This window comes from Tachyglossus aculeatus, chromosome 21 (assembly GCF_015852505.1).
Source record: "Tachyglossus aculeatus isolate mTacAcu1 chromosome 21, mTacAcu1.pri, whole genome shotgun sequence".
Classification (NCBI taxonomy): domain Eukaryota; kingdom Metazoa; phylum Chordata; class Mammalia; order Monotremata; family Tachyglossidae; genus Tachyglossus; species Tachyglossus aculeatus.
In genome coordinates, this window is record NC_052086.1 from 23,258,696 (window position 1) to 23,276,975 (window position 18,280).

Genomic DNA, 18,280 nt, shown 5'->3' on the forward strand with positions numbered 1-18,280 from the left:
CCCCTGACCCTGAGACGTGCTAATTCACCACTCTATCAAATGCATTTACTTCTACTTTAAAAAAACCATTAATTATCTGTTATCTACAGGCCTAATAATTAATACTGTTCAGGAATAACTACTTCCACAAGAGTTTAATCTAAAGCTAAAGAGGGTTTGACAGGGCTCTTTTTCTTTCTCTCTCTCTCTCTCTCTCTCAAGGTCTTATTCAATAGTATTTACTGAGCGCTTACTGTGTGCAGAGCACTGTATTGAGCACTTGGGAAAGTATAAAGCAAGTATGAAGTAGCGTGGCTCAGTGGAGAGATCCCGGGTTTTGGAGTCAGAGGTCATGGGTTCAAATCCCAGCTCCGCCACTTGTCAGCTGTGTGACTTTGGGCAAGTTACTTCAATCAATCAATCAATCAATCGTATTTATTGAGCGCTTACTATGTGCAGAGCACTGTACTAAGCGCTTGGGAAGTACAAATTGGCAACACATAGAGACAGTCCCTACCCAACAGTGGGCTCACAGTCTAAAAGGGGGAGACAGAGAAGAGAACCAAGCATACCAACAAAATAAAATAAATAGGATAGAAATGTACAAGTAAAATAAATAAATAAATAAATAAGTAGAGTAATAAATATGTACAACCATATATACATATATACAGGTGCTGTGGGGAAGGGAAGGAGGTAAGATGGGGGGATGGAGAGGGGGACGAGGGGGAGAGGGAGGAAGGGGCTCAGTCTGGGAAGGCCTCCTGGAGGAGGTGAGCTCTCAGCAGGGCCTTGAAGGGAGGAAGAGAGCTAGCTTGGCGGATGGGCAGAGGGAGGGCATTCCAGGCCCGGGGGAGGACGTGGGCCGGGGGTCGATGGCGGGACAGGCGAGAACGAGGTACAGTGAGGAGATTAGCGGTAGCGCTTAGAACAGTGCTTTGCACATAGTAAGCGCTTAATAAATGACATTATTATTATTATTATTATTATTATTATTATACAATAAACAGTGACATTCCCTGCCCACAGGCTAGAGTATTTCATCCTGATGTGGTTGTGTTCCTGGAGGCCCGGTCTTTCCTCTAGGTTTTACTAGAGTAAGTCTCCTCTAGGTCTTACTTCTTAAGTAAGTACTTAAGTACTTCTTACTTCTTAAGTAAGAAGCTTCTCACTTCTTACTCAAAACTGGGTTCTTTCTCTGGTCATTAATGGGACTTTTATGTAAGATTATTGTGGGTACTTCACAATGCAATGCAACCCACTTCTACACTATGAGCCCCCCTTAATAATGATGGCATTTATTAAGTGCTTACTATGTGCAAAGCACTGTTCTAAGCGCTGGGGAGGTTACAACGTGATCAGGTTGTCCCACGGGGGGCTCACAACCTTAATCCCCATTTTCCAGATGAGGTAACTGAGGCCCAGAGAAGTGAAGCGACTTGCCCAAAGTCACACAGCTGACAATTGGCAGAGCCGGGATTTGAACCCATGACCTCTGACTCCAAAGCCCGGGCTCTTTCCCACTGAGCCATGCCGCCCCTTCTAGATTGTGTGCCCGTTGTGGGCAGGGATTATCTCTCTTTGTCTCTTTGTTGCTGAATTGTACCTTCCAAGCACTTAGTACACAGGAAGCGCTCAATAAATATCATGGAATGAATGAATTAATGAACCCTGCCTGGACACTCACTTATTGTACACACTGCCCCAGAGAAGCAGCGTGGTTCAGTGGAAAGAGCACGGGCTTCGTAGTCAGAGTTCATGGGTTCGAATCCTGGTTCTGCCAATTGTCAGCTGTGTGACTTTGGGCAAGTCACTTAACTTCTCCGTGCCTCAGTTACCTCATCTGTAAAATGGGGATGAAGACTGTGAGCCCCCCGTGGGACAACCTGATCACCCTGTAACCTCCCCAGCGCTTAGAACAGTGCTTTGCACATAGTAAGCACTTCACAAATGCCATCATTATTAGTATTATTATTATTCACTAGAAATATAGACATGGTCTATGCCCCCTAAAATCAAGTGAGATAGAAAGCTTCTAAAAATTCAGACAGGAATCAGGAGGAAGTAATAGAGTATAAAGATACGTACGCAACTACTCTGCTGAAGTGGCAGTTGAGGTGGGGTGGAATAGAGTGGAGGGATAATGGATTCATCACAGAAGGTCTCTTGTAGGAGATGTGATTTCATAAGGAAATCATGAACACTATAAGCAGTTCCTTCAGGTAGGTTCTCAGTCTCAGTCTCCGTGACTGGACCATGGCTCATCTGTCATTTGTACCAAGGCAGAAATTAAACCACTAAATAAAAGAAGGCGAATTTAATATCTTTCCATACAGTACTGCGTATTTCAGCTGGCGAGGAAACGGTTCTGAGATCCAGGTGCCTTGCCCAGATGAAGCAGAGTTTGAACAGGGAGCTGGGCACAGGACCTGTGCATCTAAATTCCAGGATCTTGTGCAAACCACTTAATCTTAAAATTACAGTTCTAGAAAAAAATGCCCCCTTTCCAAGGCCTTTTTGCTGCTGAATATAGAGAAATCTTTAGCTTCAATATAACTAATATTGTGAGAAATACTTTGAAAAGCAGTTAGAACACCTTTTCTTTTCAAATTTCCCTTGGAAATCTCTATCTTAAATACCCTACAAATCCCAGAGCACGAGACTGGGAAACCAGTGTTCATTCCAGCTCCATCACTCGCCAGCTGTGTGACCTTGGACCAGACACTTAACCTCTCTCTGCTTCTGTTTCCTCACCTGTAAAATGATGATAAAATATCTCCCCTCCCCTACCTTTTAGATTTTGAGCCCTGTGTGTTCCAGTGACTGTCTGATCTGGTTATCTTGTCTCTATCCCAGCACTTAGTATAGTGTTAGAAAGTACTTAATAAATATCATTATTATTATGACTTTGACACAACTACCCATGTCCCCTAAAAAGAAAACCAAAATATTTGTACCACATTTTATTGGTTTTTATAACAGAAAGAGAACAATGCTGTTTAATACACAAACCCAAAGACATCCAATTACACTTCATTTGTATCTCACAGAAAAAAGAGAAACTATGAATAAAACTGATGGAATAGCTCGACTTGAAGTGTACCGATGTTCAAAACAAGGGATGCTCGAGTTTTTAGAAGATCAGTAATGTTTCTTATTCTAGGTAAGAAATAGAAAGTTAACATTAACATCAAAAAGAGAGAGGAAAAAAAAGCAGCCACCGTCATAGGGGCCAACTTCACGGCAGCAAGGAAGGTGAGGGTCCCCATGGGGTTACCCTAGTTTTGAGGGCAGGGTAGTGTCTACAGTTAGCAAGCTCTGCTATCGGAACCGAAAATGGGCCGGAGATGGAGCTACCAATTCTGTTCGTTGTGCCTCCACCATTTTTTTTTCATCCTCATACAGCTTTGGAGTCAACTTTCCCCCCATTTCACTGCCCCCCATCCCCAGTAAGCTGCCCAGAGGACCAGGTGAGGGGGAGGTGGGCAGTCTGGGATCGTGGGGATGGTCGGGGCTCCGGTGTCACTGTGCTGCTTTCAAATCCAGCCCAGCTCCCATTCCACTGCTGCTCCCACCCTATTACCAATCCCTAACAGAGGGGGTTGAACTGCGACCCAACATGGCACCGCCTGCCTTGTGATTGACATCTGTCAGTCATCTGACGCCATCTGACACCAGCTAGGTGCCCACCCTCGACTTGTCCGTGCAGGTGCCCGGGTGGGATGGGCGCTGGGCCCGGACGGATGTCGGGGTGGGTGCCGGTACCCCGAAGTCCTGGCTGGCGCTCGGCAGGGTCAAGTCGGGCCGCATGTGGGGGTGGCCAAGGCCAGCTGGGATAGAGGAAAGGGCCTCTTTGCGAATGAACGAGGCTTTTCGTGTTCAGAGTGGCCCCTGGGGGTCCATAAAGAACGGTCAAATCCAGACTTATTTTTTGTCAGTTTCTAAATAAAAAGGAAAAAACCCAAAGGGGGGGTGGGTGGGGGGTTTGTGTGTGTGTGTGTGGGGGGGGGGGGGGTTTCTCCACTGGACCTGGGGGTGGGTGAAAACACAGGCAGCTCTGTCCCGACTCCTTGAGAAGGACCACGCTGCCCCTCCAGAGGACAGAGAAGCCACTCTAGCAGGAGCTAAGGTGACCGCGCTCCATCTCCCCTCTGGTCAGCCTGGGCTCCAGAGTGGCTTCTGGAGCGAAGAAGGCCTTTTTTCCTTCCCCTAAGGGCAGGAAAGTCCCTGTGGCTCCTTGCTGGCCCCCCTAGGCCCTCTGGGCCTGGCCTGACCCAGGCAGCTAGAGGAGACATGAGCACTGGATTCCTCTGGATTGCAGCGGTCTAGGACTGTGCCCCGGGGAGAGGGGAAATGAGAAGCCCTTTGGTCATTTTATTAAAAATAATAATAATCCAGTTTGACTTTTCCCTTTCTTGAACAGGCCTGTGGGGGTACTCTGGCCATAGAAAGGCTTATTCCCTCCAAAGTTGGGCAGAGGTGACCCCGGAGCCGGGAGGTGCTGTGGCCACTGCCCAGCGCAGTAGGGGAAGGCAGGCTCTTCATCATAGCTGGTCTTGAGTCTAAACGGAGTTGACTCCGCCTTGGGCCAACAAGCGCCTCAGGGACCCACCCCAATGTCCACACCGGACCGGCACCCACCCCGCTCTCACAACTGCACAGACATGTGCGATAGACATCTGGCCGGAGTCAGACTGCGCCATATGACCGGCAGATATCAACCATAGGGCCAGCAGTGCCATGGTGGGTCACAGTTCAACCCCTTTTACTAGGGACGTCCGGACATATTCGTACTTCAAACGCCTCTCTTGCAAATTGCACCCCTGTCGCGGCCTCCCCATTCAAAGCCTCACCCCCTCCATACTCTATCCCAGTGTCCCATCTGCTTTAGAGTCTGCCCTTAGTGCCCAACCGCAACCTTGCCCCCATACCTGAAATCAGAAACTGATGCCTCGATAACAATAGCCTCCATTTTTAAAATAAAAAAAGCAAAGAGCAAAAAAAGTTTCCCATTTTTAAGATTACTCATGGCAATCAGTAACGCAAGAATAATTTGTAAATGAGTTTTTAACAGATGACAAATGTGAGCAAGCAAACCTCACGGCTGAAATGAAATGTCATACTTTATAATATCAGTCGGTCCTCTCCTCCTTCCTGAATGATCTGACCAATAGGATTTTGGGTTTGTTGTTTGAGAAAGCACCGTTTCTTACACTCCATCAGTTGCTCAAAATCACGCCACATTTTTGCTTGCTTCATATTTGGACCGTGACTTTCTCGCACGGCTTTCTGCTTCTCTCGCAGAGCCTGTTGTGAAATGTAAGAGGTAGTTACAACGAGATTACAGAAATTCACGTAGTGTTTTACAATCATAAAACCACATGTGAGGACAGGCTGTTTTTTGGGTTTCCAATCTGCATCTGAAGCATGGTATGATTAGGTGCCAGTAGATTAAGGGGTTTTCACCGCTGCCTCCAGTGAAGATCTTACAGGATCCCACCCCAATACTGGCATTAATGGAACATGTGAACAGAAGACCAAGAACATGGATGAACACGGCAGTTATCCTGGGTGGAGACAAAGGACAGAGGAAAGAAGGAGACGGAGATGGAGAGTGGGAGGAGAGATTGAGGTGGAGTGGGAAAAGGGGAAGAAATGTAGTCTGGGGTGGGAGATTGAGTCTGGGCTGGGAAGACAATTGGAAAGGAAAATGGAAACAAGAGATGGGGATGGGAAAAGAGATAGATGGGGGGGAACAAGAACCAACAAGAAAGGGACTGAACCCCGTGAAATTACAGAGATAGGAGAAGGCACACAGATAGGGTAAGAGGTCAGATGCAACATGATCTAGTAGAAAGATCACGGCTCTAGAGTCAGGGGATCTGGGTTCTAATCCCAGCTCTGCCACTTTGCCGCATGATCTTGGGCACATATCTCTGTGCCTCAGTTACCTCATCTGTAAAATGGAGACTAAGACTGTGAACCCCATGTAGGACATGGACTGAGTCCAACGTGATTAGCTTTTATCTACTTCAATGCTTAGTACATTGTCCGGCACATAGGAAGTGCTTAACAAATGCCCTTAGGAAAAAAAAAAAGGAGGGGAGAAAAATGCAGAGATGAGGAACAGAAAGATGAGGGGAGAGATCTAAATGGGAGATGAGACTGCAATGAGGGGAGATATGGAGATGAGGAAAAGATGGGAGGAGAGAGAGAGAAGTGGAGCCAAAAAAGCCCCATGACCATCAAAAATATGAGGTTTATGTTCTTGGGAAATTTGTTAAACTTGTGCTGTAGCACTCACCCATTCAGAAGCTGTGTGCACGTCCAAACACTTTCTTCAGTAACAGGGCACACCAAACCCAAACAAGATCACATTGTCAGACTAAATGTCCCCTAATTACCGAATCAGATTCTAGCCACAATGCCTACTAAAGACAAGCAATATGGCTGAACTGAGTGTAAAGGGCTAATCTATCCAATAATCCTAGGATTATTCAGGGCGGGTTAGTGAAGCACTAAAGACTGATGACAAAAACCTAGTAATATTAGCTTAAAATGAGCAGGAAAATTAGAGCAAGAATAAAGTGAGGGAACTGCTGGGAGTACCAGACTTCATTCTGCGGGGTTTGGAAAGAGGTGCAGCTTCTCTGTGGGCCTCTAAAACTGAAATTCTATAAAGGATCAGAAGGCTATCCAGATAACAGAACATGAAAAGGGTTATTAGCGACAGAAAACAAGCAAAAAACCAACCATACGAGTACTTCTGGTGGGAAAGATGGAAAAATCAGGGCTGTGCCAACTGTGATAACTGGCAGTTACTCCAGGTCCCTTTACATCAGGGTGAAAGTTCTGGCACTCCTGATCCTTCAGTTAGGATAGGAAAGCACATTGGGAGGCAGGTGGAATACTTGCAGGACAGCCAGATATCTCTTCACCGGTCTGATGGGAAGCACGAACTGTGGAGTCCAAAACCGGCTTATTCCAAACAACACCGGAAGTTATCCCGCAACTTGAGTGATGTCATGCATTTGTGATTGTTTTGGTGAGCCCCTGGGACTTTTCTTTCCAGTAACCCAAAAGACAAATGCACACGGGCAAAAATGCCTTACAAATCTGGCAGCAACCCCTTGGAGTGAGGTAAGGACCCACCCCCAGCCCCTGCAACATCATCATGCTGTGGACCTGTATATATGTATACCTGTATATATGTTTGTACATATTTGTTACTCTATTTTACTTGTACATATCTATTCTATTTAATTTTGTTAGCATGTTTGGTTTTGTTCTCTGTCTCCCCCTTTTAGACCGTGAGCCCACTGTTGGGTAGGGACTGTCACTAGATGTTGCCAACTTGGACTTCCCAAGCGCTTAGTACAGTGCTCTGCACACAGTAAGCACTCAATAAATACGATTGATGATGATGATGACGACCTCCAGGCCTAAAATGGAGGACTCTGGGAACTGAAGGGGCTTTGGACGCTTGAAGCCTGCAGATTGGGTTCTAAAATATAAGGTGACAGGTTAGAATCACGCTACCAGCAGCACTTCTCGCTCCTGTGCTATATATCAGTTAGTGATAGAAAACTCTGCAAGCGCTTAGTACAGTGCTGAGTACTTAGTACAGTGCTCTGCACACAGTAAGCGCTCAATAAATACGATTGAATGAATGAATGCAAAGCAGGAAGGGATGGGAATGGATGTGGCATCGGCAGAATAGAAAAGCGACAAGAGGAGGGAAAAGGGTGTACAGAATACGGACTGTATGTCGGGCTGAAAATAATAATAATAATAATAATAATAATAATGGCATTTATTAAGCGCTTACTATGTGCAAAGCACTGTTCTAAGCACTGGGAAGGTTACAAAGTGATCAGGTTGTCCCACAGGGGGCTCACAGTCTTAATCCCCATTTTACAGATGAGGTAACTGAGGCCCAGAGAAGTTAAGTGACTTGCCCAAAGTCACCCAGCTGACAATTGGCGGAGCCGGGATTTGAACCCATGACCTCTGACTCCAAAGCCCGGGCTCTTTCCACTGAGCCACGCTGCTTCTCTAATATAATAATAATAAAAAATAAAATAATAATATTAATAATAATTATAATAATGATGGTATTTGTTAAGTGCTTACTATGTGTCAAACACTGTTCTAAGCACTGAGGTAGATACAAGGTAATCAGGTTGGACACAGTCTCTTCCCACATGGGGCTCATAGTCTGAATTCCCATTTTACAGATGAGGTTACTGAGGCACTGAGAAGTTAAGTGACTTGCTCAAGGTCACTCATCAGGTAGGTGGCAGAACGGGAATTAGAACCCAGGTCCTTCTGACTCCCAGGACTGTGCTCTATCCAGTAGGCCAGGTTGCTTCTCAATGCCCTGACACTACTCTTGCCCCAACCCTGGACAACTTCCACCTATCAATTACTGTACTTTGTTATGAAGTTTTGCTAAAAGGACCTTATGTGAAGCAGTTGGTTGACTATACTTTGTGTGCAAACCTGAATTGGCTTGATATAGGATTTCTTACTAAAGCATCATTCAGCAACAAAGAATGAAAGAGAAGAATCAACACCGGCAAAAATGACATAATCTATTTTCAAATTTTTTTTCCCGTAGAAACCAGGAGATTGTATGGTTCAATTTTGGAACTAGACCGTCCTGAGAGCTTGCGTAGGGTAGAGGGATTAGAGGAGAGGAGAAGTTGTGGGATAATTCCCAAACTTCCCCCTTATTTTTTATTAGGAAAGTGACTCAAATACACACAGTAATATATGGAAGTTAAAAAAAAGCTTGATTTAAATGCAATTAATAAACTGCTACTCAACATCTGTCAATTTCCATCAATTCATTTAACTGAATTGGTGCTGTCACTAAAATCTCTCTTATGGCTGACATTTTAAGGCTAACAACCCCAAATAAATATTTGACCAACATTATAAATCAGTCCAATAACTCAATACACACAATAGTATATGGAAATTGTTAAAAAAAGCTTAATTTAAATGCAATTAATAAACTGCTACTCAACACCTGTCAGTTTCCATCAATTCATTTAACTGAATTGGTGCTGTCACTAAAATCTCTCTTATGGCTGACATTTTAAGGCTAACTACCCCAAATAAATATTTGACCAACATTATAAATCAGTCCAAAAACTCAATACACACAATAGTATATGGAAGTTGTTAAAAAAAGCTTAATTTAAATGCAATTAATAAACTGCTACTCAACATCTGTCAGTTTCCATCAATTCATTTAACTGAATTGGTGCTGTCACTAAAATCTCTCTTATGGCTGACATTTTAAGGCTAACTACCCCAAATAAATATTTGACCAACATTATAAATCAGTCCAAAAACTCAATACACACAATAGTATATGGAAGTTGTTAAAAAAAGCTTAATTTAAATGCAATTAATAAACTGCTACTCAACATCTGTCAGTTTCCATCAATTCATTTAACTGAATTGGTGCTGTCACTAAAATCTCTCTTATGTCTGACATTTTAAGGCTAACTACCCCAAATAAATATTTGACCAACATTATAAACCAGTCCAATAACTCAAGACGCACAATAGTATATGGAAGTTAAAAAAAGCTTAATTTAAATGCAATTAATAAACTGCTACTCAACATCTGTCAGTTTCCATCAATTCATTTAACTGAGTTGGTGCTGTCACTAAAATCTCTCTTATGGCTGACATTTTAAGGCTAACTACCCCAAATAAATATTTATTTTATTTGTACATATCTATTCTATTTATTTTATTTTGTTAGTATGTTTGGTTTTGTTCTCTGTCTCCCCCTTTTAGACTGTGAGCCCACTGTTGGGTAGGGACTGTCTCTATATGTTGCCAATTTGTACTTCCCAAGCGCTTAGTACAGTGCTCTGCACATAGTAAGCGCTCAATAAATACGATTGATGATGATGATGATGATTTGACCAACATTATCAATCAGTCCAATAACTCTGACACTGGCTTGAGCGGGTACCTACGATAAGGTAGTAGTACTTCAATCTTAGCACTTTCCCATGTTATTTTAACAACTCCCTTGTGGAAAAAAAAAAGCAACCCTCAAACCCACAAAAGCTACTCAGACAGGAAGAGAGGTCTCTTTTGGAAAACCATAAGTCAATGGAAACTTCAATTGCTAAGCTTTTTGTGGAACTACTGTAGATCCTAGGAGCTGCGGCTCTCCGCGGATGTAATAACCCTGGGAAGCAGATTTCTGCAGGCCCTGGACTTGGCTGGGTAGGAGACTACGTCCTCTTCTTAGGAGTTCAGCCGAAGGGTCATCATCAATCGTATTTATTGAGCACTTACTGTGTGCAGAGCACTGTACTAAGCGCTTGGGAAGCACAAGTTGGCAACATATAGAGACAGTCCCTACCCAGCAGTGGGCTCACAGTCTAAAATTGGACTGTAAAGCAGTGGGTCAATTGGAATCCTCCTCCTCCTCCTCCACCTGTCCCCCACCAACTCTTCTTACTCCTCCTCCCCATCTCTTTCTCCTTCTCCTCCTTCATCATCTCCTCCTCCTCCTCACCCTCCTCTTCTCATAAGAGGAATCCTGGACCACTCCAAGATGCTAGTCCAAGGAGAGAAATGGCAAGCTGTGGCTTCCACCTTCAAGATGGGTATTGGCTGGTCTTGTAGACTTTAAGCTCCTTGTGAGCCGGGATCGCACCTACCAACTTTATTGTATTGTACTTTCTCAATCGCCTAGTATAATTATATTATGTTGCCAATTTGTACTTCCCAAGCGCTTAGTACAGTGCTCTGCACATAGTAAGCGCTCAATAAATACGATTGATGATGATGATGATAATGCTTTGCACACAGTAAGCGCTCAATAAAAACCACTGATTCATTAATTGTTTGATATATCACTTTCTAAACCTAGTTATTATTGGAATCTTTTTAGGCTGAGTTTCTTTAAGATGACGGCCTTCCCAGACTGAGCCCCTTCCTTCCTCTCCCCCTCGTCCCCCTCTCCATCCCCCCCATCTTACCTCCTTCCCTTCCCCACAGCACCTGTATATATGTATATGTTTGTACATATTTTTTTTACTCTATTTATTTATTTATTTATTTTATTTGTACATACCTATCTATTCTATTTATTTTATTTTGTTAGTATGTTTGGTTTTGTTCTCTGTCTCCCCCTTTTAGACTGTGAGCTCACTGTTGGGTAGGGACTGTATATGTTGCCAATTTGTACTTCCCAAGCGCTTAGTACAGTGCTCTGCACATAGTAAGCGCTCAATAAATACGATTGATGATGATGATGATGACCCCTGGGAAATTAAATCAATCGTATTTATTGAGCGCTTACTGTGTGCAGAGCACTGTACTAAGCGCTTGGGAAGTACAAGTTGGCAGCATATAGAGAAGGGCCCTACCCAAATTAAATGTACTATAACCCACTAGATCCTCATACCACTGGCAAAGGAGGGGACAAGTTAGTTTTCTGTAAGCAATAAGGGGTCCCGGGATTGTTTTCACTTGCTTCCCCACCCAATCTCAGGTGACCCGAGATGGTTTTGGGTTTGTCCTGGGGGACCAGGGCAAAGTCACCCACTTTAATAAATGCTGTGTAATGTCAAAATTCTGCTACAACAGTTCACAAAGATCCTCTGATTACCAGTGTGATCCAAAGTGGAAGTAAGGGGAAAAGTCTACCAGGCCTGGCAATTGACACTGGACTTCCATATCAAAACACTTGGAAATTGGATAATCTTTTGTGGGGTTTTTTCCTCATATTTTCCTCAAAAACATAGTTGGTTATAAAATGTGGGATTCTAGAGACACACCCATTTAACATTTCAGATTTTAAAAATGCACAATCAGGAAGTTAAAGAAACACTTTCTGAGTCCTACAACACCACAGAACTTCTATTGGATTTGTATTTGTGCACAAATCAGGCTGAAAAGGAATTTCACAACTCTAAAAATACTTGCCTCTTAAATGGACCAAGTTTGTTTCCTTCTCTCCCATTTTCCCGAAAATACTACAGGTATGTTTTGATATGTGATATGTACACACACATACGCACATACATGTGCTTCTGCACACACATAACATGTATGTTTTGATATGTATGCTTCTCATATAGATATGAGAAGCAGCGTGGCTCAGTGGAAAAAGCCTGGGCTTGGGAGCCAGAGGTCATGGGTTCTAATCCCGGCTCTGCCACCTGTCAGCTGTGTGACTTTGGGCAAGTCATTTAACTTCTCTGTGCCTCAGTTACCTCATCTTTGTAAAGACTGTGAGCCCCACATGGGACAATCTGATCACCTTGTATTCCCCCCCAGTGCTTAGAACAGTACTTTGCACATAGTAAGCACTTAACAAATGCCATTTTAATTATTATTATTATTATTATTGTTATCATTATATGTTTTCAGTGTCTATAAACTACATAAGGAGAAAGCAGTACTTGGAATTCAAAACCTCTACGTGGAGAAATTTGATTTCAAGAATTCCCTTTCACTTTTTTTAATGGCATTTGTTAAGCATTTACTATTACTATTTGTTAAGTATTTTTCAAGCATTTACTATATTTTGTTTAAGCATTTACAAAAATCTTCAGGGGTTGCCTGTCAACCTCCGCATCAAACAAAAAACTCCTCACTATTGGTTTCAAAGCTCTCCATCACCTTGTCCCGTAGTACCTCACTTCCCTTCTCTCCTTCTCAGCCTGCACACTCTGCTCCTCCGGTGCTAACCTTCTCACTGGGCCTCAATCTTGTCTGTCCCACCATTGACCCTGGACCGCGTCCTACCTCTGGCCTGGAATGCCCTCCCTCCTCAAATCCACCGATCTTCCCCCTTCAAAGCCATCTATTCCAAGAGGCCTTCCCAGCCTAAGCCCCCGTTTTCCTCAGCTCCCCGTCCCTTCCGCATCACTTCGACTTGCTCCCTTTGCTCTTTCCCCACTCTCCCCACCCCACAGCACTTATGCATATATCTATAATTCCATTTATTTATATTGTTGCCTGTTTACTTGTTTTGATGTCTGCCTCCACCATTCTAGACTGTAAGCCTGGTGTGGGCAGGGATTGATTGCCTCTATTGCTGAATTGTACTTTCCAAGCGCTTAGTACCATGCTCTGCACACAGCAAGATTGTGAGACTGTGAGCCCACTGTTGGGTAGGGACTATCTCTATATGTTGCCAATTTGTAGTTCCCAAGCGCTTAGTACAGTGCTCTGCACATAGTAAGCGCTCAATAAATACGATTGATGAGCAAGCACTCAATAAATATGACTGACTGAATGAATGTGTGCCAGGCATTGTACTAAGTGCTGGGGTAGATACAGGCTAATTAGGTTGGACACAGTCCATGACCCACATTCTTAGTCCCCATTTTACAGACGAGGTAACTGAGGCACCTGTATATATGTTTGTACATATTTATTACTCTATTTATTTTACTTATACATATCTATTCTATTTATTTTATTTTGTTAGTATGTTTGGTTTTGTTCTCTCTCTCCCCCTTTTAGACTGCGAGCCCACTGTTGGGTAGGGACTGTCTCTCTATGTTGCCGACTTGTACTTCCCAAGCGCTTAGTACAGTGCTCTGCACACAGTAAGTGCTCAATAAACACGATTGATTGATTGATTGATTGATTGATTGAGGCAAACAGAAGTTAAGTGACTTGCCCAAGATCACACAACAGACAACTCAAGTCCTTTTGATTCTCTGGCTCGTGTTTTATCCACTAGGCCATGCTTACACACTCATTAAACATTGAGAAAATATATTTCCAAACCATGCACGGAGAATGGGCCCACAGTGTCTCTGTTGCCGATTTTGACCTTTGGTGAAGTTTGGTGAAGGTGAAGTAGACCTTTACAGAGCTACTTCAGTGTATAATCATTCCCTCTGAGTTGATCCAGGCTCGATGTGAATTTATCTATGTTCATTTTTTAAACCAGAAAATCATCACAAGGAAGGAAGTTTTTCCAAAATCATTCCTTGATGAATCAATTTTAAAAACCCAAGACTTGAGTAATACAAATACATAAAAGTTCTGACATATTAAACTTTTTTCACATATAATTTAGGAACCGAGACATTTTGTTTTTAAACATCATAATCATTTCCAAATTACACTCTGTACGCCAAGTTACAGGATGCAGTATACTTCAACAGTGAAACTGAAAAATAACCTTAAAATTAGGATTTTATCAAGGGAGTTTTAACTAAAAATTCTTCATTATCATGGCAAAAACATTTTACTACTCTGATAGTTATAACATTTTTACAAATTCACAGTTCCAAATGGAAAACTAACCCGAAACTGAGGAAATCTGTGCAGAATTCGACTGGCTAATCCTTACTATGCAAAATAGGGCTACTGGTTTAAAACTCCTTTCACTGCCCTTGAGCATTTCTTCTAGTTGTTGGGCAAAGGCAAAGGTTATGAAAGTCAAATTTGTTGAATCATCATCATCATCATCAATCGTATTTATTCATCAATCTCTTAGGATCTCTACAATAGTCTGTTAGGGAGAGTAAGCAATGTCTCAAGTGAGGTTTGTGGCCTGTCTGTGGATTTTCTTTATTACTGCTCCTTCCCAAGGAGAAACAGGGCAGCCTAGTGGAAGAAGTAGTGTGGCCTAGTAGAAAGCACATGGGACCGGGGGCCGGAAGGACCTGGGTTCTAATCCTGACTCCGCAAGTTGTCTGCAGTGCGACCTTGGGCAAGTCACTTAATTTCTCTATGTCTCAGTTACCTCAACTGTAAAATGGGGATTAACACTGTGAGCACCATGTGGGGTATGGACTGTGCCCAACCTGATTATTTTGTATCTACCCCAGAACTTAGTACAGTGTCTGACACAACGTAAGCACTTAAAAAACAAATACTATTAAAAAAAAAAAAAAGAGAAGGCAAGTAGGCCCACTTCTCCAGGCCTTGCATCATCTGGGGTCCCTGGGTTTGCTGAGAAGCTTCTTGGGGGCCAAAGTTGTGCTACTCCTGTCTCTGAACCACTGCTGTTCCTGCAGACACTTTCTGTCTGCCCTGGAATCCCCTCAGGAGACAAAGCTACTCTGTCCTCTAGACTGTAATAATAATAATAATAATAATAATAATAACAACAACAATAATAATGGCATTTATTAAGCGCTTACTATGTGCAAAGCACTGTTCTAAGCGCTGGAGAGGTTACAAGATGATCAGGTTGTCCCACGGAGGGGCTCACCGTCTTCATCCCCATTTTACAGATGAAGTAACTGAGGCCCAGAGAAGTTAAGTGACTTGCCCAGAGTCACACAGCTAATTGGCGGACACGGGATTTGAACCCATGACCTGTGACTCCAAAGCCCGTGCTCTTTCCCACTGAGCCACGGTAAGCTCCTTACGGGAAAGGAATGTGTCTGCTGATTCTGCTGTATTGCAGAGCACTGTACTAAGCATTTGGGAGAGTGCAGTACAACAGAATTAGCAGACATATCCCCTGCCCTTAACGATCTTAGAGTGTAGATGACGAGCTTACAGCCAACATAGAGGACGGCACTGTTTCCTGTCAGTGGTTCGGGGCCATCTGTGGGGAGAGGAGGTTTGGGCCTCTTCTAGTCCAGAGATTGTTTGAGCTCAGGTCATTGGTTGTGTGACCAAAGGAAGTCTCACTCCACCAAAGTGAGACTATCCGTACCTCTTTCTGGCCTGTCCCGCCATCGACCCCCGGCCCCCGTCCTCCCCCGGGCCTGGAATGCCCCCCCTCTGCCCATCTGCCAAGCTCGCTCTCTTCCTCCCTTCAAGGCCCTACTGAGAGCTCACCTCCTCCAGGAGGCCTTCCCAGACTGAGCCCCTTCCTTCCTCTCCCCCTCGTCCCCCTCTCCACCCCCCATCTTACCTCCTTCCCTTCCCCACAGCACCTGTATCATCATCAATCGCATTTATTGAGTGCCTACTGTGTGCAGAGCACTGTACTAAGCGCTTGGGAAGTACAAGTTGGCAACATATAGAGACATATATGTATATATGTTTGTACATATTTGTTACTCTATTTATTTATTTATTTTACTTGTACATATCTATTCTATTTATTTTATTTTGTTAGTATGTTTGGTTTTGTTCTCTGTCTCCCCCTTTTAGACTGTGAGCCCACTGCTGGGTAGGGACTGTCTCTATATGTTGCCAACTTGGACTTCCCAAGCGCTTAGTACAGTGCTCTGCACACAGTAAGCGCTCAATAAATACGATTGATGATGATGATGATGATGACCAAAGCGTACTCTTGCCCTGGCTGGGGCTTCTGCCTCTGCTACACTGGGGTTTCTATCTCATCCTTACACTTGGTTTTGCTCCCTTTATTTACCCTTCCTTCAACCTCACAGCACTTATGTACATATCCATAATTTATTTACTTATATTAGTGTCTGCCTCTCCCTCTAGACTGCAAGCTTGTTGTGGGCAAGGAATGCACCTACCAATCAATCAATCAATCATATTTATTGAGTGCTTACTATGTGCAGAGCACTGTACTAAGCACTTGGGAAGTACAAATTGGCAACATATAGAGACAGTCCCTACCCAACATTGGGCTAACAGTCTGAGGGGGAGACAGAGAACAAAACCAAACATACTAACAAAATAAAATAAATAGAATAGATATGTATTCTACCAACCCTGCTATATTGTACTCTCCCAAGTGCTTAGTACAGTGCTCTGCACTGATTGAGTGAATGTCTCAGCTCCCCACCCTCTCCCAGTTCCATGGCAGCACACCCCTGGAATGGGCACAATAATATACACAACCTCCATCAGACTCTCTTTCCCCCCACACTGCACCTCTTAACTTTTGAGTTGGTATTCATTTAATCTATATTTCAGCCTCTTACTCACTGGGTTACCATGGCTGTGTTGATGTGAAAATCTGTAGACAATTTTTATAAAAACTCCAGCTTTCCTTGATAGAGACTGAGACCAGACCAGACCAGAGTTGGTGTCATCTGAGTTGGAAAAATTAATTGGAAATGCAAATTTCACCTTGCAGTCTAGAAGGCTTGTCCTTTTTCAAAGGAGGACTACAGTCCTTCCTGAATACCAAAGTCAGCGTAAATGACATAAAGTCTTTTTTCAAATGAAAACACAATTCTTACCTTCCCAAGGTTTTCCTGCTCAGTAATATTTTTGGAATACTGCTCCCTAAGAAAGAAAAATAATTTTTAGTTTTGAATGGTTTTGTTTTGGCCATATTTCGTTAGATGCGAACATCTCTCTTCATATTACGCTATATGTGAACATCTCTCTTGCAGGCAGAAGATCATTCTTCAACTATTTCCTCCTCTCCAATTTGCATTCAGTTCTTCTTGTTAATAGTGCTTTGTATTACTTAAAATACTATGTAGAAAACCTTGGTTTTAACAGAATGAAAATGTAAAATGTTGTTTCCGTGGAACTTGTTTCTAAAGTAATGTTATCTCCTTCTCCAACTTGTACTTCCCAAGTGCTTAGTACAGTGCTCTGCACACAGTAAGCGCTCAATACGATTGATTGATTGATTCTCCCCTTCAAAAACTCACTTAATTTTCAAGTAATTTAAAGATAACCTCAATTTAAGGGTGATTTCATACTCTTCAAACATATATTGCAATGCAGTTTTAAACAAAAATATCAATATAACAAGCCCTTAATCGTCGTCCCCAGGCAATATGAAAACTGAGAATGAACCCACAACCTTTTTATTTAAGCTCGTTATGGAAAGGGAACATGTGTGCTAATTCTGCTAACTCTGAAGCGCTTAGTATAGTGCTCTGAACATAGTAAGTGCTCAATAAATACGTTTGACTGATTTAAATGTAATGAAGTATGCGTGTATATGGAAGGTTTTGAAACTCAATGAATTGAGCACATGAAACTAAGGGGAGTAAGTATTGAGGTAGACTGTTTTATAAAAGAGTCTTAAGATAGAAAATTAACTTTGTTACTTGAATCAGGGAGGTGGCAAAAACAGCTTTTTCAAATGTTTCACATGCCTGTGATTTGTTTATGTGTTGTACACTCCTTGGTGGCAAGGAATGTGTCTACCAATTCTGATGGTTTGTACTCTCCCAAGCTCTTAGTAAGTGCTCAATAAATACCACTGATTGATTGAATAGTCCAGATTCCCCCATTTGCGATTCTATTTCAGAAATATATAAGAAGGACTTGGGTGGAAAATGATTTTTAAAAAAGGGAAAGAAATTATTTCAATACTGGAAAGCAGTGCCCAAAAAGTAGTCGCTGGTTCTTGCAGTTGCATTTTCCTCTTTTACTCTTTATAATGACAACTTAG

The 18,280-nt window shown here is 42.8% G+C and overlaps 1 protein-coding gene across 2 annotated transcripts in view; it reads right to left on the reverse strand.

Moving 5' to 3' along the window:
* Positions 1 to 3,981: 3,981 nt before the first annotated feature.
* The window catches only part of IFT81 (intraflagellar transport 81), a 102,660-nt gene continuing 88,361 nt past the window's right edge, over positions 3,982 to 18,280 (reverse strand). The window contains exons 18-19 of one of the 2 annotated variants that reach the window (XM_038763245.1): positions 17,106 to 17,155; positions 3,982 to 5,286 (exon numbers count right to left, since the gene is read on the reverse strand). In XM_038763245.1, the coding sequence (XP_038619173.1) occupies positions 5,104 to 5,286; positions 17,106 to 17,155 (233 nt within the window). In that variant the 3' untranslated portion in view covers positions 3,982 to 5,103. The remainder of the gene's footprint in view (positions 5,287 to 17,105; positions 17,156 to 18,280) is intronic. The other variant, XM_038763244.1, reaches the window with a different exon arrangement.